We start from the raw sequence: 25,832 nt of genomic DNA, 5'->3' as shown, positions 1-25,832 counted from the left end.
TACTGGCCACTCAGTTTCTTGCTTCATTACTACTCTCTGTAGAATCCTGTGAAACTATTAATCCAAGAGGTAATCTGTCATAGTGAGGAAATACACCAACTCTCTGCCTCCCCAAGGCAGACAGGAGTTGGCTGTAAACCTCATTGTTGTGCCCTGAAGTGTTTGATACAGCTGAAGGCTGTGTAGTTGTCCCTGAAATGATGGTCAATGGAATGTTTATGTTTATGTTGGCAGCACTTACCTGTACATTGATCAAAGCTTATCCTTCAGAGATCCCAGATTAAAATAGAGAAGGGCTTTCCTATGACTAGGTATAGCAGCTTTCTCTTGTTGGAAAATCCAGAAACCATGAAAAAGGACAACAGAGGTTACTGGTTCATTGTCTGCCATGAGTATGGTCATGTCTGCACTATGACCATCAACATGGACTAACCAAAAGCACCAGGCAGGGAAGACTGGTTGGGCAGGAGGAATTGTAGTGTTACAGATGTTAATGTCCTCTGTTAAAGAAAATGGTCTTCCCAAGGTGCCAGTGGATCTCTTTATTACAAAAAAAAAAAAAAAAGTGATTTTGTGTTGGTAATTTTGAAAAGTGCCTAGAAGATTTCCTCAATATTTTGTCATTTTGTTTTCCTGTGATTTCTGTCACTTTCAGGTAAATGGAAGATTTGGAGGCTAACTTAATCCAGACAAGGAAAGCATGTAGAATAGAGCAGATGGTAGCAAAATGGCTTCATCGCTGTCGGGATGGTGCATCAAGGTAAACATGTTTTTTGTGAAAGAAACATCTGTGGATCACCTTTGACCAAAGACTGTGCAAGCTTATTCTCAGCAAGAACAGGCTGCAGATCTTACTCATTGTTTAAGTTGTTTGTGGGAAATACGCATACAGTAGTTCCTAGGGTTAGGGAAAAAAAAAAAAAGGTGGTTTTAAGCCTCCCTCTTGGCTTCCAGGGACAGATGTTCCTTCTTTCAGGCATTCTTGTTTTGTAAGCCACAAAATTCTGCAGAAATACAATATTGCTCAATATAAAATGTGCTTTTCTTGAAGAAAGAGTTGTACTTCTCTTTGTCTTGCCATGGGCCCATGTTTTTATCTCAAGACTGAGTTGCACTTACAAGGGATCCTGGCCCACAGCTATGTTATTTTCCTAAGGTCTGTGAATCAAAATTAAGGTGGACTGGATCCTGGCAGAAGCAGAGACCTGTAAATTTTGTTACTGCCTTGCTGGATAAAGGTGTTGCTGTTGCTGGGTAAAGGTGTTGCTGTCATCTGTGGAGGTCAGGGCTTACTGTGGGGCACACCTAGATTTCTCCCTCTATGTGACCACTGGGCTGGGGTGGCTAGAAGAGTTGTGGTTACAACCAGCTAGTGCCACTGGTCTTGTATCTTAAGCTTTCTGTGGAGCCTGGAGGATCATTGCTGGCCTGCACATTGCAGGGCCACCTGTGGGTACCCAGAGAAGTGCTGGTCTCTCTGTGTACTGACGCAGGCCACTGAAAGTGTATGTGGATCTATGACCCTTCTATAAAGTATCGTCAGATGGTATCTTAATGACATTTTTTGTCTCACAGGGGCAGTGTGTCTGTGACAAACAGCAGCAGTGATGGCAGTAATCAGCCTGCCAGCCGTGCCAAAATTACTGTCACGGTATATAAAGATTTGGTTCTCCATCATTATGGCTTTGAGATATGTCCAAACCTTCCTCTTACAATTGCCTCTGTTACTGCAGGTAAGCACCATTTCCTTGTCTCTACAGTCATAGGTGTGAGAAGCCTGAATTGTTCCAGTTGGCCTTAGTGATGAACTCTGGCCAGTATTTGAGTTTTTCAGGTACTTCTGGTTGGCATGTGATCCCTGAATTTTAAGGGCAAAAGCCTGTGTGCCTGTGGTGTGGAGAGTGCTTGAACATCTACTGCATTCTGATGGCATGGAAAAATCTAAACTAATGGCAACTTCACTGCTAGTTCTTAGCCTGCACTCAGACACAGCTGACCTTCAGGGATGTGAAGATCCATTTCAAAGAAAAGTTCTTCCTCATGTTTTATCTGAAATGCAAGGGAAAAATTTAATCTAATCTTAGGAGTTTTTATTCCCTAGGAGCTTATATCCCTATAACACAGAGATCACTGCTAGTTACAGGCAGTCCGGGTGAAATTCTGCTTAAGTTGGGCAGATCAACTCTTCCAGTTATAAAAGGTATAACTCTGCTTTTAAGGTGGCTTGGGGGTTTTGAATAAAAACCTGTGAATCTGTTTTTTTATATACCTTTTTCTTTTTTAACGAGTACACAAAAATTCATGCTTTTTTATCTGTTGGCATGAGTGTGACAGCCAGAGAAAGACTATGCTCAAGCTGGGCAGGTAGGTGTTGGGAGGGTAGCAGGAGGGCTGGCTTAGGCTCTGCCTCTAGCTGCCAATGTGGGCTGTGACATCCACCATCTGCCTGAGGGAGCAGCCTGTCCAAGTGCTTGCGCTTGTGGGATGTTTAGTATAAAGGCACTACAGTATGGTCTCTGTCCTTTCACAGTGATTTTGAGTGAAATTTTCTCTTTATGCCTCTTCCTATGGGAAACATGGCTAAATTAGCTGAGGATATTGGGGTCTAAGAAATGGGGAAGAAGATTTTCTGTCACACTTTTTTCCTAATCAGAAAGAATCAACATTTTATTAAAACTGAGGCATGGAGAAACCTGTCCTTTTAAGCCTGTCCTTTGCTGTGGGAGTCCGTGGCTAAAAGCCATTTGTTTAATTCTAGGTGATTGTGTTTTGCCTTTCATATATGCTATCTGACCCTTGGATCTCCCTGAAGGGCAGGTGGAAGGTGCTGTGGGTTGCATGCTCAATCATTCAGACCAGACCAGAGGTCCACCTGCTCCTTAAACCTTACATCTTGTGGCTGCCACTCTCTTGGAAAGCAAAACTCAGAAACTGACTTTTTCCCTTGTTATGGGTCCTCCCATCAACCAGCGAGGTTATGAAGACCTCCTCTCCTAGGTTGCACAGGGGGGTCACCATGCTGGAAATCAAGCCCACATCTCCCAAGGACTGCTGCAGCAGTCTGGATAGTGGCATAGATGGTGAATCCTTGGTCTGGATAGTGGCATGCCAGGAGCACCAAGCCCTGGCCCATGCACTGTATGTGGTCAGCCACTGGGATGTCACCAGCATGGTCAGGCCAGAGTGCAAACCCCGCAGAGAGGAGCACCATGGTGTGCCGGTTGCTCAGAGGCCTCTGTGCAGGCAGGTCAAGGCACTGCTTCTACCCCTCAGTCCTCCTGTGGTTATCCAAGAGCCTGTGAGCTGTCCTGCTGCACCCTGGGCAGGGCTGTGTGTTGGGCTGCAACAAAGAAAAAAGACAATGCATAAGAGTGATTTTCTGTTGTGCAGGGGCAGCTCATGGGGCCAGAGAACAGCCCAGGCGAGGTGGCATGGACATGGTCAGTGGTATGCTGGCTCCCATCAGGATCCAGCATCCTAGGGCCCCTTTTTATTTTGCCATCCAGAGGCAGTTGCTGAGGCAAGTGTATTCCAGGCAGGATAAGGAGCTCACAGTGAACGTCCCTGGTGGGAGGAGGTCTGCTGGTATGGTGCTGTCATGTGTAACAGTGTGCCACTCACTCACAGGGAGCACTGCCGAAGGGAAGCTGCAGCCAGGTGACCAGGTCCTCCTGATAAACTCCACCGTGGTGGATGACCTATCTGTTGAACGAGCAGCTGACATCATCAGGTGTGGTTCCTCATCGCCTGCAGGGATGAGGTGGCAGAGGGCTGAATGGAGAGGTGTAGGGATGGGTTCTCACTAGGGGTTACAAAGGTGCATGGTGATGTGGGGCTGGCTCAGTGGGGGCTTGTCCTGCAGGAACAAGTCTGCCCTGCAGCTCAAGGGCACAGCAGCCTAGGAGAGTGGGTTACCTCACTTTTCTCTGTCTTGGTTGGACTGTGCTGAGAGCCTTCCCTCACAGTGGGGATGGAGGCCTCACTGGCACTGTCTGCCATGAGACTGGGGAGGAAGGCACAGGCAGCTGCTGACCTTGGCTGACTGCATGTCTCTGTTAACAGGGAGGCTGGTGATGAGCTCCTCCTAACTGTCCTGCGCTGCACCTCGGTAAGTGGCCTTTCTTTAGGACTCAGCACTCCCAGCAGCACTGCTGCAGTGTGGCCCACAGGGAAGATGTGGCAGCTGGGCTAGCACACAGGATACAAAGGCCTGACCAAAGCCAAGAGTTCTGCATGGGTTCTCTGCTTTTATGCATGCCCTTTAAAGAGGTTTTTGGGAGAATCAGTGTTAACTCCTCACAGCTCACCGGTATGAAGAACCATGGTGGCTTTCAGAGCCCACCACACGCAGGGGCTTTCTGAACTGTTTAAGCCCATACTCTTTGGAGCTGGAGGCTCCATCAGGAGCTGTGAGAGCCCGACAAGGCTCTATAGGGGACAGGAGGTCACAATGACTGGGGCGCAGGCAGGTCTCTTCAGCAAGCTGTGACCAGTCCGCTAAGAACAGCCTGAAGTGCTCCCCATGTGTTGGAGCTGCCTGAGACATGGCGACCATTCTGACATGAAAGGCAGGTGCCAAGGGTGCAGGCCCAGCATCTGTCCTAGGTGCTCCTTGGAAGCTCTTGAGATTTTCCTTTTGACTGCTGGAAAAATTACTCTCTTTTTCTCCAGGCTCCATGTGGTTAAGGGCTGGGACCTGGGAGTGGCTCATACTTTGGGAATGGCTCATACTTTGGGAACAAGAAGCTTTATTACAAAGCTTTATTACAAAACTTTGGTGCTGACTGCCCATTCCTGTAGCATTAAATTCCCCAGAAGGCATGTACTGCCAACATGATGTGTTTATCCATGTGGATTTCAATGTGTATGTGTAAACACTGAGCTGCAAGGCAAGGGCAAAATTGGGTTTGTGTGCTTTTTGCTTTCTTGTGGTGGCAAGTGGCCTGAGGGAGTTTGCCCCCCACACCTTGGAAAGCATTCTGGGAGTGTTTTTTGTTTGGAGGTTTTGGGTTTTCTTGATTTATTCCTAGAAACAAGAATGATAATTCCTTCAGAAGAGTTATTGGAGTTCTCAGGCTTAATGTCAGTTTCTTGGCCATTCAGTAAAGGTACATTAAAAAAAAAAATCTCTTCAATGAATTTTTCCTGCCCAAAGTTTCCCATTCGACAGATGCGTACAAAGCCAAAGTAACCACAAAAACTTTAAGCAAACCCACTTAACAGTGGCTTCCCTTTTTTGTTAATCTAATCTCCCTTGCATAGTACATCGGCTGTCAGTCTTGCCAGTGCTTGATCTGGCTCTGGAGACCAAGGGAAAAATGAAAATGAGTTTTACAAGACTTACATGCCTGCCAGAAGGGTTTCAGAGAGAAAAGGATTTTGAAAACCCTGAGTGGGATTTGGAACACCCTTCACAGGCCTTCATGCAATCTTGAGAAGCAAATGGGGCACAAACCCATTTTTGTTTTTTCCATTGCAGGTCACTTTAAGGACACCTTTAAGTACAGTCAAGGCTGATCTTTGGTTTGGGGTTGTCTCTTGCCCCACTCTGAAGGCAGCTGTGCTTAGAGCTGAGAGGTAATGCCTCTCATCGACGGATACCAGACCCTCTGCCAGGGCTGCACTGGCCATACTAGAAGAGATATGGGAGGCCTTGGCTCTCCTCAGGGCAGCTGTGGGGCATGATGCTCCATACAGCCCGGCAGACTCTGGAAGGGCTTGCTGGCCAAGCACAGAGACTCCTGCCTGCCTCCTGTCCTCTGTCCTTGCCAAATGGCCTCAGGGCAAGATGGTGCTGTGTCAGGTTGGGAGGCACCTGCGCTTCTGACAAGAGTGTAGGGATTGCTCTGCCTTGAAGTTGTCTAGGAAGATACTGAGGGATACTGCTTCTATTCTTCTTAGCGAATGACATGTTTTACAAGATCAGGACATTTGCAAACAAGAAGTCGGTGGTTCCTAGGCTCATGTGGTGTCTTGTGAGGTTGGTAGGCCCCTATCATGATGAAAGCATGGTTATGTGATATGGTTATGTGACAACAGTGTAATGAAGTCAAGTTGGCTTTTTAGCCTTGGACAGTTTTCTTAAACATTTGCAATATGAGAGTATGCTCTAGAAACCCCAGCTGAGCTGGGATGTGCTGCATACATGATTGTGTTCTTGTGATACACTGATAGGGGATTTTGTCTGTCACTGCAAGGCACTCTGCATGTGTTCATTTATGGTGCTGTGTAGCCTTACTGCAAGCCAGCTGTTGGTAGATGAACAGTTGTTCTGCAGGATTCTGGCTTTATTGCAGGAGTTGGGGAGATGTGTAAACACAGTAACTGGCTAACATGCAGTGAAATTAGGAGTATGTACAGGATGTGTTGCATGTGTGTCCACTTGGCGAACAGCTGGATCTGGGTTTGGAAGGCAGGAACCACCCAGGTAAGTCTTGTAGCCCAGATAGGTTTTGCCTGTAGCAAGCCTGGAGGTTGAGCGATTCCTAACATTACCTGTTCCTGTAAGTGTGAGCAGCTTCAGCATGGGCTGTGCTCACACCCCTGCCTGTAGTGTGGGCCTCTGCATCTTGTACCTAACTGCAACAGACTAAGTTGCCAAGCAAATGCTCTTATTTTTTTCAGGGTGGGCCCAAGTCATCATTTCTTACTGCAGAGAAGAGGGCAAGGCTGAAAACAAACCCTGTGAAAGTACGGTTCGCGGAGGAAGTGCTGGTGAATGGACACACACAGGTCAGTGGGGTATGGCTACAGCCAGGTGCCATGAACAGTGCATGCTGGGAAGAAATGGGTCTCATTTGGGGATAGATACCAGGCTGGCTTAGTGTGGCCAGGACCTACAGAGAGTCTGCATCTGGATATACATCCAGGCATATGGTGCCAACTTGTTTCCTAGGCTCATCTGTGATCAGGGAGGAAGCACTGGAATCTCTAGAGGGGTTTATGGTTTATTTGCTTGCTTAGACTAATGGAAAATACCTAATGAAGAGTCCCTCTCAAGAATCCTTGTAGGCCCCACTCAGATACTGGAAAGCTGCTATGAGGTCTCCACACAGCTTCTCTTCTCCTGGCTGAACAACCCAAATTTTCTCAGCCTGTCTTCATATGAGAGGTGCTCCAGCGCTCTTATCATCCTTGTGGCCCTCCTCTGGACTTGCTCCAACAGCTCCAAATCTTTCTTATGTTGAGGACATCAGAACTGCACACAGTAATCTGTAGGTGGAGCTTCACACTAGTATCTGCCTGGGAGCTTCATGGAGCTGTTTCAGACAGAGATTGGGCACTGCGGTTGTAGCAAGTGCAGAGGAGGGAGACAATCAATATGTAGTTTGTCATTCATTTAATGAGAAATAAAGATAAGAGAAATTCATTTGGGTGTTGGGGTCCCACCTGCTCCAAGCCTCAGGAGTGTTGTGTCCTGCCTAAAAGGAAATGTGGCAGGAGGGCCAGGAGGCCTCCATGGATGGATAAGGAGCTGCTGAGAAAACAGAGAAGGGAAAATAGAATCTTATAGAAAGTAAAAGCAAGGACCAGCGGCCTGCAAAGAAAACAGGGACGTCATTCAGGAAAGGAGGGAGAGGGTCAGAAAAGCTAAGGCCCAGTTAAAACTGAGTCTGGCAAAGGATGTGAAAGATAACAGGAAAGGCTTCTATAGGTAGACTGCAAACAAAAGACAGATTAGGGATAATGTGGGCCCTCTCTGGAAGCTAATGGGAGAACTGGCTACCCTGGATTTGGAGACGGCTGAGGTTCTCAATGACTTCTTTGCCTCAGTCTTCACTGGCAAGTGCTCTGACCATGCTGCCCAAGTCTTGTAAGGCAGATGCAGGGACTGTGAAAATGAAGAGCTTAGGCCCACTGTAGGAGAGGATCAGGTTCAAGATCATCTTAAGAACCTGAATGTGCCCAAATCCATGAGACCTGATGAAATCGACCCGCAGGTCCTGAAGGAGCTGGCAAATGAAGTCGTTCAGCCACTGTCCATCATATTTGAAAAATCATGGCAGTCAGGTGAAGTTCCCGACAACTGGAAGAACAGAAATTTAACCCCCATTTTCAAGAAGGGGAATATGGAAGACCCAGGGAACTACAGACCAGTCAGTCTTACTTCTGTGCCTGGCAAAATCTTGGAGCAGATTCTCCTGGAAAGCATGCTGAGGCACATGAAAAACAAGGAGGTGGTTGGTGACAGCCAACATGGCTTCGCTGAGAGGAAATCCTGTCTGACCAATTTGATGGCCTGTGACAGGGCTACAGAACTGATGGAAAGGGGCAAAGCCATTGACGTTATCTACCTGGACTTATGCAAAGTGTTTGACGCTGTTCCACATGATATCCTTGTCTCTAAATTTGAGAGACATAAATCTGACGGATGGACCACTTGGTAGATGAAGAATTGGCTGGATGGCCACACACAAAGTGTTATGGTCAACGGCTCAATGTCCAACTTGAAACCAGTAACGAGTGGTGTCCCTCAGGGATTGGTGTTGGGACTGATCTTGTTCAACATCTTTTTCAGTGACGTGGACAGTGGGATTGAGCATGCCATCAGCAAGTTTGCCAACAACACTAAGTTATGTGGTTCAGTTGATACACTGGAGGGACCTTGACATGCTTGAGACATGGGCCTATGCCAACCAACAAATGCGAAGTGCAAGGTCCTACACCAGGGTCAGGGCAATCCCAGGCACAGCTACAGGTTGGGCAAAAAAGAGATTCAGAACAGACTGAGGAGAAGGGCTTCGGGGTGTTGGTGGATGAGAAAATGAACATGAGCCAGCAATGTGCGCTCGCAGCCCAGAAAGCCAACCGTATCCTGGGCTGCATCAAAAAGAATGTGACCAGCAGGTCAAAGGAGGTGATCCTGCCCCCTACTCTGCTCTCGTGAGACCTCACTTGGAGTATTGTGTGCAGTTCTGGTGTCCTCAACATAAAAAGGACATGGAACTGTTGGAACAAGTCCAGAGGAGGGCCACGAGGATGATCAGGGGACTGGAGCATCTCCTGCATGAAGACAGGCTGAGAAAGTTGGGGCTGTTCAGCCTGGAGAAGAGAAGGCTGCGTGGAGACCTCATAGCAGCCTTCCAATATCTGAAAGGGACCTACAAGGATGCTGGAGAAGGACTCTTCATTAGGGACTGTAGTGGTAGGTCAAAGGGTAATGGGTTCAAACTTAAACAGGGGAAGTTTAGGTTAGATATCAGGAAGAAGTTCTTTACTGAGAGGGTGGTGAGGCACTGGAATGGGTTGCCCAGGGAAGCTGTGAATGCTCCATCCCTGGTGGTGTTCAAGGCCAGGTTGGACAGAGCCTTGGGTGACATGGTTTAATGTGAGGTGTCTCTTCCCATGTCAGGGTGGTTGATCTTAAGGTCCTTTCCACCTCTAACTATTCTACGATTCTATGGTGTTAGCTTCCCTTTTGAACAGTTGGATACAGTAAAATATTAGCACGAAGCAAGACTAAATGTGTTATATATTTATGACTATTTCTGAAAGAATACTGTTCATCATAGCAGCTACTTTGCTTGAGTGTTTTAGAACTGCTCTCCTTTCAGTGGATTGATGTATTAAGACAGCCAAAGTGGGTATTATGGTCCTGAAAAAATGCAAAGCTTCCTGTTTCAGTAAATAGATTACTCTTGTCATCTTAATGGAGCATTGCTAAATGATCTCTGTGGCAACTGCAAGGAACCCAGAGGCTGTGTTCTGCAGTTGAAACCTGAAACTCCAGTTTGGGAACATAAATTGTTAATAAGCCTCAATGCTATACAGCCTTCATTTTCTATTGCAAACTGATTATGTATTTCCATATAATGGAATGATATGCAAGATGCAGGTCCCTCAGGATCCTCAGGCAGCATCAGTCAGTGTGTTATTAGAAGCTGTGGGCCTAGCTGTAACATGGAGTAAATCAACCTTGCACCAGACAAAACAGGAGGGATACACCTGCTTAGGACATAGCAGAAGCTTTCAGAACTAATTCATAGTGGACTATTAGAGCCTCAAAAATAGAGAGAAATCCCATCTGGGTGCTCTGGCCATCTGATTGGATCTGGCAAGGAGAGTGGTGATACTTAATTTGTCTATGAATTTCTATATAGATTTTAAATTCTTGTGTGTGCTGACTGTACAAGGCCTCATTCAGATGATAACTTGTGACTGTGGAAGCAATCAGAGAAAATGTGCAGTTAGTGAAACCAGCATCACTGTTCTTAAATTGATGGAGGATTCAAAGCCTGTCAAAGATGTGATGTGTTTGTGCTACTCAGCATGCAGTTACAGCTTGGTCTCAGGAACAGTGGCAATGTTCACTCTTTTTCCTCAGTGTCGACTGTAGGCAGCTTGAGCCCCATGAAACAGGGAGGGGAGGAACAAGATTCATATGTGGTTTATGTTTGTTCTGGTAGTACTTCCAGGGTATATGAGCTCTCTGTCAAGATAGACCAAGGTTGTGAGATTTACAAGGTGTTACACAGCAAATGAACATAGGAGAGTTCATCTTAGAAATGTGTTCTCAGCTTCGACACTGTCATGACAACTAGATAAAAATTGGAGGAACATGCTGCTCCAAGAACACAAGAAGGATGTACTGAATGGGAATTCCAAGGGTGGAGGAGTAACTTTCTCAGGACTGGAAAACAATAATACTGAAAACAAGAAGGAAGATGCAGATGAGTTGTACTAAAGGAGTAAGGTGGAAGGCTAAAGATTGCAGCTCTCAACAGCCCTAGAAGGACAGAAGCCAAGTTCCCAAAATTTCAGAGCACCCAATGGAGGTGCTTTTGTTATGGAAGTCAGTGCCTTGTCTAATGCGTTTGAAATCCATCTCAAGAAACTCTGGTGATATCATCTCCTGTTTGGGAAGCCCCAGAGTCACAAGTCCTAAGGGAATGCTCAATAAAATACCCTGCGTGTTTAGCTGAATCCTACAGCTTTCTTGTGGTGTGCAAGATTCATTCATGCAGTGTTTAGGTAGCTTTGAAGTTGAAGTCATTGCTGCTGCTAGTGGGAAAGTGTCAGCGAGGTGGTTAGTGCTGCCTGGTGCCCAGGAAGATGTCTTTTCTGGCAGACATCACTGCTTTTCTGGTAATAGCGTTGCAGAATGGTTCGGGTTGAAAAGGATCTTAAGAGCATCTACTTCCAACCCCCCTGCCATGGGCAGGGACATCTCACACTAGACCATGTCACCCAAGGCCCTGTCCAACCTGGCCTTAACTATGCTATGCTAGGGATGGAACATTCACATTCCTTGGGCAACCTGTTCAGTGCCTCACCAGCCTCACAGTAAAGAACTTCCTTATATCTAGCCTGAACTCCCCCTGTTTAAGTCTGAACCCATTAGCCCTTGTCCTATCACTACAGTCCCTGATGAAGAGTCCAGGAAAGATGGCCCTCAGCTTTCAATATCTGCTAAATCTTCCTATATCATGTGGGAACTGACCAGCAAGCATGTATAAGCTATGTGCAGCTGTTGCACTGGCTGGAGTTTTATGGTAAAGGCATTTGTTATGCTCTTTCCCTTGTTCCATGCCATAAGCATCATCGGGGAATAAAGCTTGGTGCCACAGAAGAGGATTGCAAAAGCAGATAAAGATTTTCGTTTATACTAGCAGGTGCTGTGTCAGGCAGAGCAGACTAGTGCCTGGAGGCTTAACATCCAAGGATTAGTGCTGTTGATTTTGTTCTGCAGGGGAATTCTCTTCTTTGTATGCCCAACATTCTCAAAGTATATTTGGAAAATGGACAGACGAAGGCTTTCAGGTTTGAGACAAGCACTACTGTCAAGGTAACAATGCTTGGTTGTCTGCCTTTGTTCCCACCACCTGAATTCAATCCAGTAGTAAAGTTACATCCAGTGGAATTCGCAGCCTCTTGGTTTTATTGGCCAGCTAGTAGAACTGGATTGCCAGCTGATGCTGAGCATACAGGATTTTCCATGCTCTTTGTGCAGAGGAGATGTTGCTTTAATTCGCCTCTCTTTTCTTCTAAGCAGCCAATTTTCACAAAACTTGCAAGAATTTGGCTATGAGACCATTATACTTCCGGAAGTGTGATTGAAGTTGGGCAAGAGTATATAGGTTGGTGGGAACTGGCAAATCAGCAGCTGTCCACACTAACATGGCTTTCTTTGGAAACCACATGACAGAATATAGAGGAAGTTGTTTAATACAGCAGTGAGAATGTGCATCCATGGGAGAGAGAGCAAGTCTCCTGGCTTGGGACCTGAACAGTGGAGTCCAGGTTTGGCTGTCATGTGGGTATCATATAAAATGCAGCAAGTACAGTTGTGATGGTTGTTCCTTAAAGTTTCTGTCTGTGCAGCCTCATTTTTGCACTGGTGAAAATGTTTCCCTGTGGAGACATAAAAACTGATTAACCTCTTGAGGGGGAAAAGCAGTACCATCTACCTAGAATCACTTATGCTTGGAGGCATTATAGACAGGTTACCGTCATTCTCTTCAAAATACAAGGTGCTGCTTTCCAGAGCCACTAACTAGCACTGTCCAAAACTTCCATGCTTAGACATAGACTTACAAACCTTAAGATTTTCTAGCCTGATCTGTAGAGTTGATCAGTGTTTATGTTGGAGTTAATAAGACTTGCCTGTACATAGTGATTGGAGGCCATAATTTCTTTAAAGGCTATATGATGTCCTGCAGCAGTGCAGTTACTGTAGAAAAAATGCACAATAGACAGGCTTTCTGGAGTTATCAGGCTGAAAGAATGTTAAGGGGAAAATCAAGGAGATTTTATTTATAATGCACTGAAAACTTTTTTCAGAAAGGAGAAATTTATTGTTTAGTTCATCCAAACTTCACAAAACTGTTGTGGTCTCTCATGCAAGTAAGTCTGTGCAAGTCTTGTGACTTGGAGGGCACAGAAAAAGAAAATAATGAAATAAAGCAGGGAGATAGTAAGGAAAGGGGAGATGAGTTGTAAAGAGAGATTTGAATGCCCACCTGCAAGGGATTAATTCCTAAAAGATGGATTAGCTCTTCATGTTAGGTTCAACTTGTTCACCTCTGATCTGGAACAAATTTTTCCTTACTGGAATTGAATGTAACCCTCACCAGCATCCTAACAGAAACACTCAAATGGGTAAAATGCTTCCCAGGTTAGGTGCTTTCAAAAGTTCCTCTGCTGTTCAAGAGATCCTTGCTTAAAACTGAGGTGAGTCAAATATTTGTGGTTACCTTAAGATCTTGAGTGAAGAAAAGGAGTTTTCTTTCCATTCAGTCAAGCCTTATATAATGGTTTCTGTTTGCCAAAAATAAACCCAGTTATTTTCATGAGACTTAGTATTCCAACAGAATTCTCCATATCACAGGAACATCAATTTCAATCAAATTAGGTAAGATTTGTACAATTATGCTCTCAAATTCTTGTTTATTGGTGAGCCAGCAGTTCTTTGTAGTTTCTTCATAAAGTGTCATAGAGTTCTAGAAAGCTGGAATGGTTAACAGCAAACATTTGAATCAAGGGTGACAAAAAGTGCTCAACACCACCAAACTAAAAACTGTAAGGCCGAAACTTTCAGCGTGGCTGGCTCTGAACACCATCCTGGTGACTGCCGGGCTGGCATGTTCTTCTGTTGCTTAGACATCCAGCTGGGATAGCATAGCAGCTAAAACTGCCAAGCTTGTGCTTGGTGTCCCAAAGAAGTTGCCATCTCTTGTATCTCCATTTCTGATGAACTTGCAGGCTTTCACTAGCCTTGAGACCTCTGTGGTTTGTTTAGGTCAATGTGTTCAGAAACTGTTAGTGAAGAGGGGAAGGCAGTATGTAAAGGCACTGGTTTCCTGTGAAACAGCTCTAAAAATTTCACTGTGTTGTAGCACCAAGCATGTTCTTGGCTGCAGAGAATTTTATCTGGCCACTGCCCTTTCAGTGCTTTTCCACATGGCTGCCAGCAGCAGGCTAGAATCATCCACATTCATGCGGTACACTAGCAGTGTTCAGCAGCTCTGTCTAAATTCTGTTTAACTAGCTATGGACTTTCCCTTCCCAGGACATTGTTCTCACCTTGAAGGAGAAGCTCTCAATTCGGAGCATTGCACACTTTGCCCTTGCTCTGGAGGAGCAGTGCAATGTGGCAAAGATCCACTTGCTGCATGAGGAAGAGTTCATTGAGCAGGTGAGAAGAACCGCTTACATGCCCCTGCAGGCATGGTGCGAGGGGGAAGAGGGATCACCAGCAGAAACTAATTTTGGCCAGTGAAGTGCAGAGAAAACTCGGCTCTGTGGGTATAACAAGAGGGTGTGAGCTTGGCCCCATCTCCAGAGGTGCTGTTCTCTCCTTGATGCATGTGTTACTACAGCATTAACTAGAGCTCCTGGAGAAATGACACTTTCAGAAGTGTCTCACTCCATTCAGAGTGACCACAGGACAATACCCATGGGCTGGTGTTGTTTGGACTGTGTAGAGCAATTAAGGGGATTGAGCATGCTTTGTGCCACTTGCCAGATAGACCCATCTACAGAAGACTATTTCAGACAATCTTAAAATAGCTGTGTAGCCAGCTGTTTACTGTTCCCTTGGTGATCAGAGAGTTAACCCAGCCAGGTGCCACTTTGATTAAATTCTAAATCAAAAGTTTGTGTCCTGCAAGCATGAGGTTAGTTCTCTTAGTAATTCTGTTGCTCTGCTGCTAATTCTCAACTAATCTAATTTGTGAGAATGTGCCTGCTTGGGAGTCTTATGTCCATGCAGTTGACTTTGTTGGTTGGTGTTGCACTGTGATGCAAAGAGGTTCGATAGCCAACGCTGTCCAGTCACTGAGCACATGTGCCTGAGAATTTCTGCTTTGTTTCAGATAGTAAGCCTGTATGGGATTTTCCCAGAATAAAGCATGCTAATGTGTAACCCAGGGAACATTGTATTGATATTATGATGATGATCCAAGTGTCTATTTAGGGCTGCTGTTATCTTAGACTGAACATAAAAGCAGAGAAGCTTTGACCTTTCTCTGTCATTGTCATATGTCCTTGCAGCATCTGGCCTGGTTATACTGCAAATAGATGAGATCAATGGATATTTAATGAAGCTTTGCTGTCAAAGAACTTCCAAGCTACCATAGGGAGGAGCAAAAACCAGGACAAGAATCTAAGATAAAATTACAAACATTAGCAGTGTCTCCTTGTATTTGCTGAGGACAGATGTCTAATGTACAGTCATCCCACTTGACAGTATCTTTAAACTATTTCTGAGTTCATACAAGGCAGAGGCTTACTATGCATTTATGAAGGGAAGAACTACAGCAGTCCTTGAGGCATGATGCTGTTTGTCTGTTGCAGGTGGTCCGAAAAAGAGAATCTCACGACTACCGGTGCCTCTTTAGAGTTTGCTTTGTCCCAAAGGATCCCTTAGACCTCCTGAAGGAAGACCCAATTGCCTTTGAATATCTCTACTTACAGGTGAAATTGAGGCATTCCATGCTTTTGGATCTCTTCTCATCCAGTTCTCATTTCTGCTTTAAACCAAAGCATACTTCAGGCCAGTTCATTTACGTGAATGTGAAATGCAGAGCACTTCGGAACAGAGCATTTGGATTCAATTTGTCTTAAATTCTTAAATCAACTTACATTCTTGTCTTTCTAACACAATGAGATTGAAGTTAGCTGAGTGGCTTCATTTATGACTTAAAATAGTTATATCAGAGGCCTTAATCTGACTTCTTGAGCTCACATCATCATGCTAACTCAGCCATATTTGTTCCAGAGCTGCAGCGATGTGCTTCAGGAAAGATTTGCTGTGGAAATGAAATGCAGTGTGGCATTACGTCTGGCTGCTCTGCACATACAGGAGAGGATCTATGCTTGTGCTCAGCCACAGAAAGTATCCTTGAAATACATTGAGTAAGTTCCCAAATTTCTGTGCTATTTGTGGCTAAGTCTGGCAGAACAGGGAGCCAACTAAAAGTGGCATCAGCTCTTTGCCCAGTGTTTAGCTCTGGATAGAAGACTGTCTCTGACCCAGAAAGACCGCAGTCTCTTTGTTGTGCCAGTCATTTTAGGTCAAGCTGGCTTCAGAGCCTGTCTTTAGCCTGCTGAGCTGCTTAAATAATATGTACAGTATAACATCTGGACATGTGCCTAAGCAGAGCGGGGTTCTTATCTGTAGATAGAGCAGGGACATAAAATTCTGAATCTCTCAGATAGTTATGGTTACTCAGGCTGCCTCTGCCACTATACTAAGATTTGCATGCAGTAGTTGAGTGAGAGGATAATAATCAACTCTGCGCAGCCACTACACCCTTTCATCGACCATAACTATTTCAGAAATATCTAATTTCAGCATAAGTGTTAGGTCCTGTGAAGTAATGGGATCTAGAAAAAATATACCAAAAAATGCTTTCACAAGCAGCAAGTGTGCTGTGCTGCATGCCAGTGCTGTTAGACCACACTTGCCCTGAAGTCTGTGAACTTGCCTGAAGTTCTGAACTGCCCTGAAGTTCTCTGAAGAATTTGTGATGAGCCAGTCATTAAATAACAGACATTTGTGTAGTAACTGCACCACTCAGCCTTCACCAGCCTGGGCAAGTGCTGCTCATGCCTGCATACAGGCAGACATACCCAACAGTGTGCAGTTAATGGAGAGTGAGAAGTGACTACAGACAAGTGCAGCATTCTTAGTTCCTGGATATTTAGTCCTTGGGCTGAATAATGATCCACATTTTTGGGTGTAGGGAGCTGGAGATGTTACATAATGATTTTGTGACCAAAGTAAAGTTAAAGAACTTTCATCCTCTGGGAGGCACAGACAGATTGGGACCATTATGCTGACAAAGCTTGCAGATTGTCTCCTGTATAGCCATGTAAAAATGGGTGTTCTGCATGAAAGTGTATTGTTCCTCCAACCCACCTCCTGTCTCAGTAGCAGATGCACATAGAAGTGAATTTGAGTAAGGCAGTCATGTTCCATGAGCTACACCCAAACATGTTACAGCATCCTGATCTAGTTGGAAGATGTCCCTGCTCATTGCAGGGGTGTTGGACTAGATGGCCTTTGAAGGTCTCTTCCAACACAATCTATTCTATGATTCCGTGCGTCTATGACTGGCATGGTGCCTTTGCCCTTCTCTGCCTATGGCCAGCTGTTGTTCTGCACATTGTTGTGTTGCTGGGGGACAGCACAGGTGGGACCCCCTTTGCTCCCTTCCCATTTTTCCGGCAGGAGGGATTGGGGAATTGAAAATTTCATCTCACCAACTCTGCTTCGAAACATGAGAGGGAAGGATATCAAGAAAGCCATCAGCTACCACTTGAAGCAGAACCAGATGCTACTGGACCCTCGGCAAAAGGTAGTGTTTGTTCCCTGGGTTCAAGGTGTCTCCCAGGATGGAGGCAGCATCTCTCATGGTCAAAGAAGCAATGTCTTTTCTCCATGGGTCTCTCATCTGTGGGATCACTTGGGACTTTTCTTCTATCTTTTCCTCTTATAACTTTGTCTGCTGTGCACACACTAATTTCCCTACAAAGTGTGTTCTGGTGTGGGGTTGCCACATGGCAAATGTGGTAATGTCGGGTGGTCCTGTACAGATCAAGTGCCTATCCAGACCAAGGTAAATATGTTGGTCAAATACTAAGTCCTGTATGAAAAGAACCTTTTCTACCCGATAGGCTACCTGGAAAACCTTGTTTGTCTGTCATGTTTCTAAACAGTATTTCTTCTCTTGCAAAACGAAGCATATGCTCACAGCAGTCCAAGTGCGCCTGAGCTACCTGCAAATTCTGGGAGACCTGAAGATGTACAATGGGAAGATCTTTAATGCCACCCTTATGGTACGAGTGCATTTATTTATGCAACTGGGCTTTGGCATACTGTCTTGTTGCCTTGCTTTGTGCATCTCTTATTGTACTTGGACAATAACTGCAAAGATAAGGATGCAAGAAGGAGTTTTAACCTTTTTATTTCACCACTGTGTAAGATCATATCTTAACCAAAGCAAACCCTATCTAAGGCAGAAATGTTTCAATATTTTTTCTTAATTGACTGTTGATGTGAGACTAGCAACCTTTTACTGAGTCTCCTCACTGTCTTTGCTTTGATCCTTGTAGAAAATTAGCTCTGGTGATGCTGTTTCAGACAGTTCAGTCACACTACTTTTCCCTGTCCTGGGACTTCATGAGAAGTATTGGTAAGGGACTCTGCTAGGATAACTGAGCATAATTCCATTGAAGTGAATAACACACCAGCCTACACAATAATTCTGCATATTTTTTCAAGTTGAAAGCTGTGACTCTTGCTCTTCAGATGACCTCTGTTTATATTTTGTATGTTGTAAAGTACTTAAGAGATCTGGGGATATATCAAAAACTCTTGAAGAGATATTGGCTATGCATAAACCTTACTGTAAAAAAGAACACTGCTCTTTTCACAATTCCCCAAGAGTTTCTTGGGTTTTGTTTTGTGTTTTTTTTTTTTTTTCGCCTGTCCTCACTTGGACCTGTACTGAACTATAGACCACAAGCTGTTTTGTACAGCACACCGAGCAATGTAGGTAGGACTGTATCAGAGGAAGACCTTACTGATGGGTTACAGTAATGCCTAGGTTTACAGTTATGTGCATATTGAAATAGTTTTGCCAAATTATTTGGGTATTAATTTATTTCTAAGTGTCTGATCCTAACAGAAAGTGTTAGGAAGAACTTTGGGAAGTTCTTCCAAAACCAGAATGCCTTCCTGAAGTTTCTAGCCAAATCCAGTAGGTCTCACTTGGTCCATCTGACACAGCCTGCCAGGTGATACTTCTGATAGCAATCTGCTGCTGATCTGACCTCTCTGGATCTGCTAGATAGCTGCTGCTTCTCTGGAACCATCTGCCTTGGGGGTACAGGGAAACTGGTGGTCCTCAAGGCAGAGAAGAGAACAGAACAGCTGGGAGCAGGTGACCTGAAAGCTTGTAAGTAACAAGGGGCTCCCTTTGCAGCTGGTTACAGCACAGTTGTAAAGAGAGTCCAGTGTTAAGATAGTACACAAGATCAGGTGGCTGAGGAGTCCCAGCACAGGCAATTTGATTCGTGCTCAGATTTTGGTTACAGATTTAACTTCTCCTCCTTACAGCTACAGGACAGAGAATCATATGTTGCCTTGCTGGTGGGCGCCAAGTATGGGGTGAGCCAGATTATCAATAATAAGCTCAACATCATAACAAGTCTGGCAGAGTTTGCAAACATCAGCAGGGTGGAGCTTACAGAGGAGTCTGAAAAAGTGAGCACCGTCAAAATCTATCTGCAGGATCTGAAGGTAAGTTCTTGATGGCTGTGTCAGGGCTAGAGAACAAGTGGGGAGTCATTCACGTCATTTTCAAAATCTGATATTTAGCTGGTGGTATCATCAGTAAAAAAGGCTTAGAGCAGACTCAGAAAGGGAACCTTATAAAAGGAATATGAAATTACTGAAGAAAAGTGATTCTTCTTGCTGTCCTCCATCAGTGAGACATATCAAAGAAACAAAATACGAGAAAAACAATTTATCTTGTTTCTCTGTGCCTCATGCAGGAAACAGTGCTCTGGAATGATGGTGGTATGAGGGAGGGGGAATGTCTTTTCAGTGTGCAGCTTGTTCCTGCAGATGGTGATACAAGCAATATTTGCAAATTCTAAAATATTTTTACTGTTTTCTTCCCTCCACCTCCTTAAACAAACAACAAGCTGCTGACTCTGCTCCTGGAATCAAACAGTGCAAAAGATCTTGTCTGCCTCATCATTGGCTATTACAGACTGTTTGTGGATGCAAATGTCTCCATATTTACCTGGGGGGAGAAAAACCAGCAACTGCACCGTGTCTCAGCTGAAGAAGGTTTTAAAAAAACAGCCTTTTTTTTTTGTTGTTTGTTTGTTTGTTTTTTGGGTTTGGGGACCTGCTGGAGAGAGTCCAGCGCAGGGTGACAAAGATGATTAAGGGAGTGGAGCATCTCCCTTATGAGGAAAGGCTGAGGGAGCTGGGTCTCTATAGTTTGGAGAAGAGGAGACTGCGGGGGGACCTTATTAGTGTATATAAATATATAAAGGGGGAGTGTCATGAGGATGGAGCCAGGCTCTTCTCAGTGGCAAACAATGATAGGACAAGGGGTAATGGGTATAAACTGGAACACAAGAGGTTCCACTTAAACTTGAGAAGAAACTTCTTCTCAGTGAGGGTGACGGAACACTGGAACAGGCTGCCCAGGGGGGGTTGTGGAGTCTCCTTCTCTGGAGACATTCAAAACCCGCCTGGACACATTCCTGTGTAACCTTATCTAGGTGTTCCTGCTCTGGCAGGGGGATTGGACTAGATGATCTTTTGAGGTCCCTTCCAATCTCTAACATACTGTGATATTTTGGGGGGGGGGGGGTTAGGGGGGTTTTTTTGGTTGGTTGGTTGGTTGGTTTTTGTCAAAGGATGGGAAGAAAGTGGGTGGATCCTCCAGCACTGGAAGTGTTATTCCCTCCTGGGAATAGTATCATGCTAGAACAGTAGCCCAGTGGCATCTGCAAGTTATTAAGACTGTCAGCCATAGTGCAGGCAGTGCCAGGTTTCCCTCAACCCCAAACTGTCGGACAGGGGAAGAGCAGCGGTAATTGGCAGCTTTTCCCAAGAAATGAAAGCTGAATGCCTGTCAGCGGAATGGCAAACCTACCACTGAGCACTTGTGCTCTTCTGCCAGCCTCCTGAACAACTCCCATCTGCTGGCACCCCTCGGCCAGGAGAGAGAGGATCCATTTGCCATGCTGTCCTGTCCCTTATCAGGATTAATTGCAGCCTCATAGCGGTTACAGTCTGAGGTTTTAGGCAACGAGTTAGCTGGCTGCTGTTCTGCAGCTCCCCCTGGTACTGCTTTGTGGTAAAACCAGGCAAAACAGGCAGGAGGGACCAAACCTGCACTGACAGGTTGTGTATGGTCCTGGAGGTCTGATTGCACCTTCATCTTGTTTGCTGATGAGCCAGTGAGGGCAGAACTCTCTGGGCTTTAAGGCTTTGCTCTGCAGACAAGTTCATAACCCTTGTCTGGCTGTTCCTACTCGCCACTGCAAGGGACAGGCTGATAGATGTGTTTAAATCCCAGGATACGAATCTCGAACCTGCAGTGACTCTGAAGACTCCTGGGAGCAGGATTCCTCTTCAGATCATTGCTTGGACACTCCTACAGCATACAGCAGTGCCCATCCTGTGTGCAACGAGGAGGAGCTGGGAGAGCTCCACAGTCTGGAAAAGGACAGCACAAAGCCCCAATCTGGAGGGACTGAGCAGTATGATGCGTGTGACAATGCAACAGACACCGCGTCTGAGACTTCAGATTCAGCCAACACTGAGAGCCGAGGATTTAAGACAAGTGGCTCCAGTGATTCTATGGATGCGCTGGAGGAAGATGAGTTGGAAATATGCTCTTCCTTCAGGCCAGAATTCTTCCACTTCTACACACCAACAGTTCAGGAGATGAGCCACTCAGACAAGAGCTTCTTCCCTATTCATGCTGCAGGAGGCTCCACCAGGGCAGAAACTGGAGACTACTTCTGCTTCTTGCAGGTACCACATGCAGAGGAGCTTGGGTGTGAAGACAGTCCCTCTGAGCAGAGAGGGGAGGACATGGGTGCATCTGTGGTGGAAACCAGATTGTTTGAGAAAAACACCATGGGCTATTACAACCTGTGCTACAGCATATCCCCTGCAGGCAGTGTGGAGAGGAGCAAAATCAGTCACAGCCCTCAAAGAAGTCCTTGGAAAGAGGAGTCTTCCCAGGAAGGGGCACCATGTGGAGCAGAGCTGACTGCAGATGCAAGCGACCCCATTTTGGAGCCACCCCCAGGCTTTGGTGACACCAGCTCTGAGGAGGAGTTCTACGATGCTGCAGACAGGCTTAGTCCTCCGGATGTCTTGGCAGGTAAACCCTCACCCGTATGCTGCAGGTCACCTTTCTTCCATCCCGTGGACTAAGGTATTGCCTTTTCCCCATGTCAGTCTTCCTAGAGAGATCATCTTTCAGCTCTTCATAGATTTCTCAGGATTTTTAGAAGACCTTTGAACACCCATTCTTTATAAGCCATTCTTCAGTAGAAATACAGTAGATGTGCACATAGGGGTCAGAGCTGCAACTCTGCAGGGAAGTCTGGCATCTCATCCAAGCATTAGATCCCAGAAAAAGTCAGTTTTCAAATGAGTTTGGCATTCTGGAAGGTTCCCAGGTTTCTGCAGGAATTCCAGAATACTGATGTATGGCTCTGCCCGATTCTGAAGCCAGCATGCTGCATGAGTAAGTTCTGTGCATCCTATGTAGGCTGAATCTTCAGTAATTAAAAGAGCGTTGCACTAAGAGGAAGCTTTATGGTAAATATTCCCACTGACAGGCAGCACCTTCACTCTCCTACTTTCCTTCAAGCTGAGGAGAGCTAAAAGCTGTAAAACATTATTGTTCCATGTACCCACAAGATAATGATCTTTTGGGGTCAGGAGCATGTTACATAACTGGGTCAAGGAGTCCTGTGGCTGAGCAGCTCCCTGGTCATTGTATTTTCTCAGAAAGAAGAGGATTTTTGTTTCTGAAATAACCAGCTCTTTCAACATTAAATTGATCATCTTTGTTTTGTGTATTTAGTACAATTTTAGATTTTGCATTCATTCGCACTAACAATACCATGTTCAGACACAACACTGCAATCTCTGGAAATTTTTATCATCTAAATATCCAAGCTGGAAATTTCTGATCTTGTTAATAAATCTCCAGCTGTAGGCAGTACTCTCTGTAGCTGCTGCTAATACTACCAAATTAAACTTGGGAATTACAGATGTATCTGCAGTCAGATCAAGTGGCTCCAATAAGCAAAGAGAGAGACTACCCAGCACCCTTTATCAATAATGCTAGACTTCAGTCTTTGTAGCCATAGGCACAAATTCTGTTTTCCTTGACATAGCTGATTCCAGGATGGTGCTTGATCATAAGAGACAGTTTCCTTTGGCACTCAGGACCCAGGCTTTTCAGCCAAACATTTATGTCTGCAATTGCAGGACCTGTGTTAAGAGCCTTTTGGCTCACTGCATAGACGCATGGATATTCTGCTGTCTGGGGCTATTTCCTGACTTGTATGATTCTTTTTATTGTCAACAGGCTACAATATAATGTCCCAGGAGAGTACAGACAACTGCTCCTGCATGCTAAAGCAACCAAGGTGTTACAGCTTGGGAGAAAGCCTGATGACAAGGCAGACAGCAAGGGAGAAACACAGAAAGGAGAAGAAGATGACATATGCTAAGAGCCTGAAGAAGAGGAGATCTTTCCTGAAAACCAATTACACCTCACAGGTCACTTTCCCCTTAGCTTTATCAGGCCCTCTGCAAAGCTGCTGCTCTTGGCCACCCACACCAACACTCCTTGCTCAGCTGCCCTCTCTAACCTCCTCAGAGAACATCAAGGATGCAGAGCTGGGAGTTCCTGCTGCAACCCACGCCCAGAGAAACAATGCTAGCCCAAATCCATCCTCTGGCCTGGTGGAAATGGAGCCTGATACCATGGAAACCAAATCAGTGACTGACTTGTTGGTTTCTTCCATTTCAGCTGTTCACCTGCAGGGTGTTGCCATGCATGTGGACAGTGGCCTCCAACCTACACATGCTGTACATCTACCTTTCCTGTCCCTGAAAGAAGGTGTGCCCCTTCCTGTGGGCACATCTTGTTTACAGGCTGTCAGGTCACCTGCTCAGGGAAGTTCCTACATAAAGACAAATACTGGGTTGCTGAGTGAGGAGAGCTGTATGGCCACCAAAGGCTGGCTGGCCCAAGTGGCACAGGAGGAGATGGGCAAGGTGATGGCAGCCCAGCAGGTTGGCGATACACACCCATGCCCTGGCCAAGAAGTGACTTGCCCTGCTAACAAACACACACTGCCAGCTCATGGCTCCAGCGTGGACTCTCCCCATGAGGTGGACAAGGACCAGGACCAGGAACTGCTCCTCACTGCTGGGAGGGAAGCAGCATGTGAGGAGCCTGTCCCAGCTCTTTGTGAAGAAGGAAAAGCTAATTGTGACAGCTGTGCTGAAAACAGCAGTGACAGTGCCTTGTTACAGGCAAAAAGCAGACCAGTGATAAACAGGGAGGCCTTACGGAAAGTGCACAATAAAAATCACATAGGTTTTCCAAATGCAACTCAGCTCTTAACAGATTGCAGCAGCACTTCTGGGGTTATAACTCGCCTCTCCTGGCTCTCATGTGGGCTGAGGACAGACCTCACATCATCCAGCCCATCTCAGGAAAGGGCAGATATCCCACTAGAGCTTTTGGCCTTTGAGAAGACTAGTGGGTGCCTGCGGGCTGATGCTGTTGGAAAGGAGATACAAACATCCCCAGCTGGAGCACTATTTGTGAAAGAGTTGCTAAGCAGTCAGGAGCTGAATGAAGACCCTAGAAAAGATGCAGAAAATGTGGCTCTCACACAGCCACAGCCTGTTCACACTCCTCTTCCCAGAGAACAGCCTACTGAAGTGGGAAAAGACTCTCCTATAACTCCATCTGTAGGGCTTTCCACCTCCTCAGGCCCAGTTCCCTTTGGCTTGTTGAAGAAAAAAGCAGACCATGGGGCTTCAAAGCACTCCTTACTCTGCTTTAACCACAAGGAGGATGAGCAGAGTCCTCCTGACCCCATCATGACCAGGTCCTTGGGTTTTTTCACAATGAAGAAGACATCTCCACCACAGCTTGGGATGGACAAGTGCAGCTGTCGGCTGTCCTATATCAGCTGCTTCCACAGGCCTGATGACAAGGGGGAATGTGAAACTACCATCCCCATGTGCAACATGTTTCTGGGGCCCCTCACCACTCCACCGTCCAGCAGCTGCAGTCTTCCTGGGACCCCTGTGAGCAGTTACCCAGTCTCTATTGCTAGGGACATGGCATGGTGGGACCCTTATGTCCAAGCCCTCAGCAAGCTGAAGGACCAAGCACAGATGAGCCCTGCAGATTTTTCCTGCTTCCTGGCCTACACCACAGAGCTTCAGGAGGTTGTGGGGAAGCTCTCCAGGAACCAAGCAACCCACCTGCAAGGTCAATGTTCTGAGCAGGGTGCTGAGAGCAAGGGTACCCTTGGCTTAGTCTCCCGGGATCTGCTGTCCAGCTGCCAGGAGCTCCTGAAAACACAGCAGCCCCTAAAAGAGCTGCAGGGTGTGCTGAGGGTGACATTCAACCACCTAGTTCAGCTGGCAGTGGCCTGCTTCCAGGTGACGCACTGCCAGCTGTGCAGCCAGAGGCAGCAGAAGCTTGGGGCTGCACTCACGGATGTGGTGGGAACCTACCAGCAACTTGTGCTGGCTGTTCACCAGCAGCTTTGCAGGCAAGGCTGCCCGGATCTGGGTGCCAAGCTCCTTGCCCGCCAACACACAGCCCTTACAGCTGCCATGTTTTGTCTTCTGCAGCAGTTAAGGGTGCCCCCATTGTTGTGATGGGGATGTTTGGTGGCACGAGTGCACTGGGTGGGAAAAGCTGAGCCATGTTCCTTCTGTCCACTACCAGGCTCTCCCCTACAGGGCATTTAGCCCCACAGTTCAAGAATGGGCACAGAAGTACGTGTCCCTGGTGTCAGCTTAGCTCCACCAAGAGCCACCCCTGTGCAGGGGGTGGTTGTGATGCAGGGTGTACTGCCCTCCAGCCTAGCTTTGCGCAATTTTGTGTACGCAATCTCTCTATGTAATATGCAAATTCATAGAGTACTTCAGTGGCTTATGTATCTTGCGTGGGGCTTGTCCCTCACCTCCCAAAGGCCTTGCAGGTGGCTGGTCTCAAGGTGTTGTCTTAGCCTTCTGTCACCTGTGAAGCCTTTTAGCCTGCCTTTCTTGCCACTCCACACTCTCCAGGCAGTTTCCGAAA

The 25,832-nt window shown here is 46.1% G+C and overlaps 1 protein-coding gene across 1 annotated transcript; it reads left to right on the top strand.

The window, feature by feature from the left end:
• The first annotated feature begins 338 nt into the window (after positions 1–338).
• FRMPD1 (FERM and PDZ domain containing 1) lies at positions 339–25,606 on the top strand. Its single transcript, XM_080638354.1, has 15 exons — positions 339–760; positions 1,576–1,733; positions 3,628–3,730; positions 4,063–4,108; positions 6,625–6,732; positions 11,690–11,785; positions 14,009–14,134; positions 15,295–15,414; positions 15,719–15,855; positions 17,174–17,300; positions 17,686–17,781; positions 19,064–19,246; positions 19,654–19,801; positions 21,048–21,863; positions 23,085–25,606. The coding sequence occupies exons 1-15, from the start codon at positions 660–662 to the stop codon at positions 25,406–25,408; spliced, it is 4,689 nt and encodes a 1,562-aa protein (XP_080494480.1). The 5' UTR covers positions 339–659; the 3' UTR covers positions 25,409–25,606.
• Positions 25,607–25,832: the final 226 nt, after the last annotated feature.

The sequence above is a fragment of the Psittacula echo genome (assembly GCF_963264785.1).
Source record: "Psittacula echo genome assembly, chromosome: Z".
Classification (NCBI taxonomy): domain Eukaryota; kingdom Metazoa; phylum Chordata; class Aves; order Psittaciformes; family Psittacidae; genus Psittacula; species Psittacula echo.
The sequence above is the reverse complement of the archived record's forward strand: the minus strand, read 5'-3'. Positions and strand labels throughout refer to the sequence as shown.

Bases quoted from the DNA above. Each gene is read 5' to 3' on its own strand.
- FRMPD1 (XM_080638354.1), top strand. From the start codon at position 660: ATGGAAGATTTGGAGGCTAACTTAATCCAGACAAGGAAAGCATGTAGA. The intron at 17,782-19,063 runs GTACGAGTGCAT...TCCTCCTTACAG, and splicing joins TCTTTAATGCCACCCTTATG to CTACAGGACAGAGAATCATA. The intron at 19,802-21,047 runs GTTTTAAAAAAA...TTTAAATCCCAG, and splicing joins CCGTGTCTCAGCTGAAGAAG to GATACGAATCTCGAACCTGC.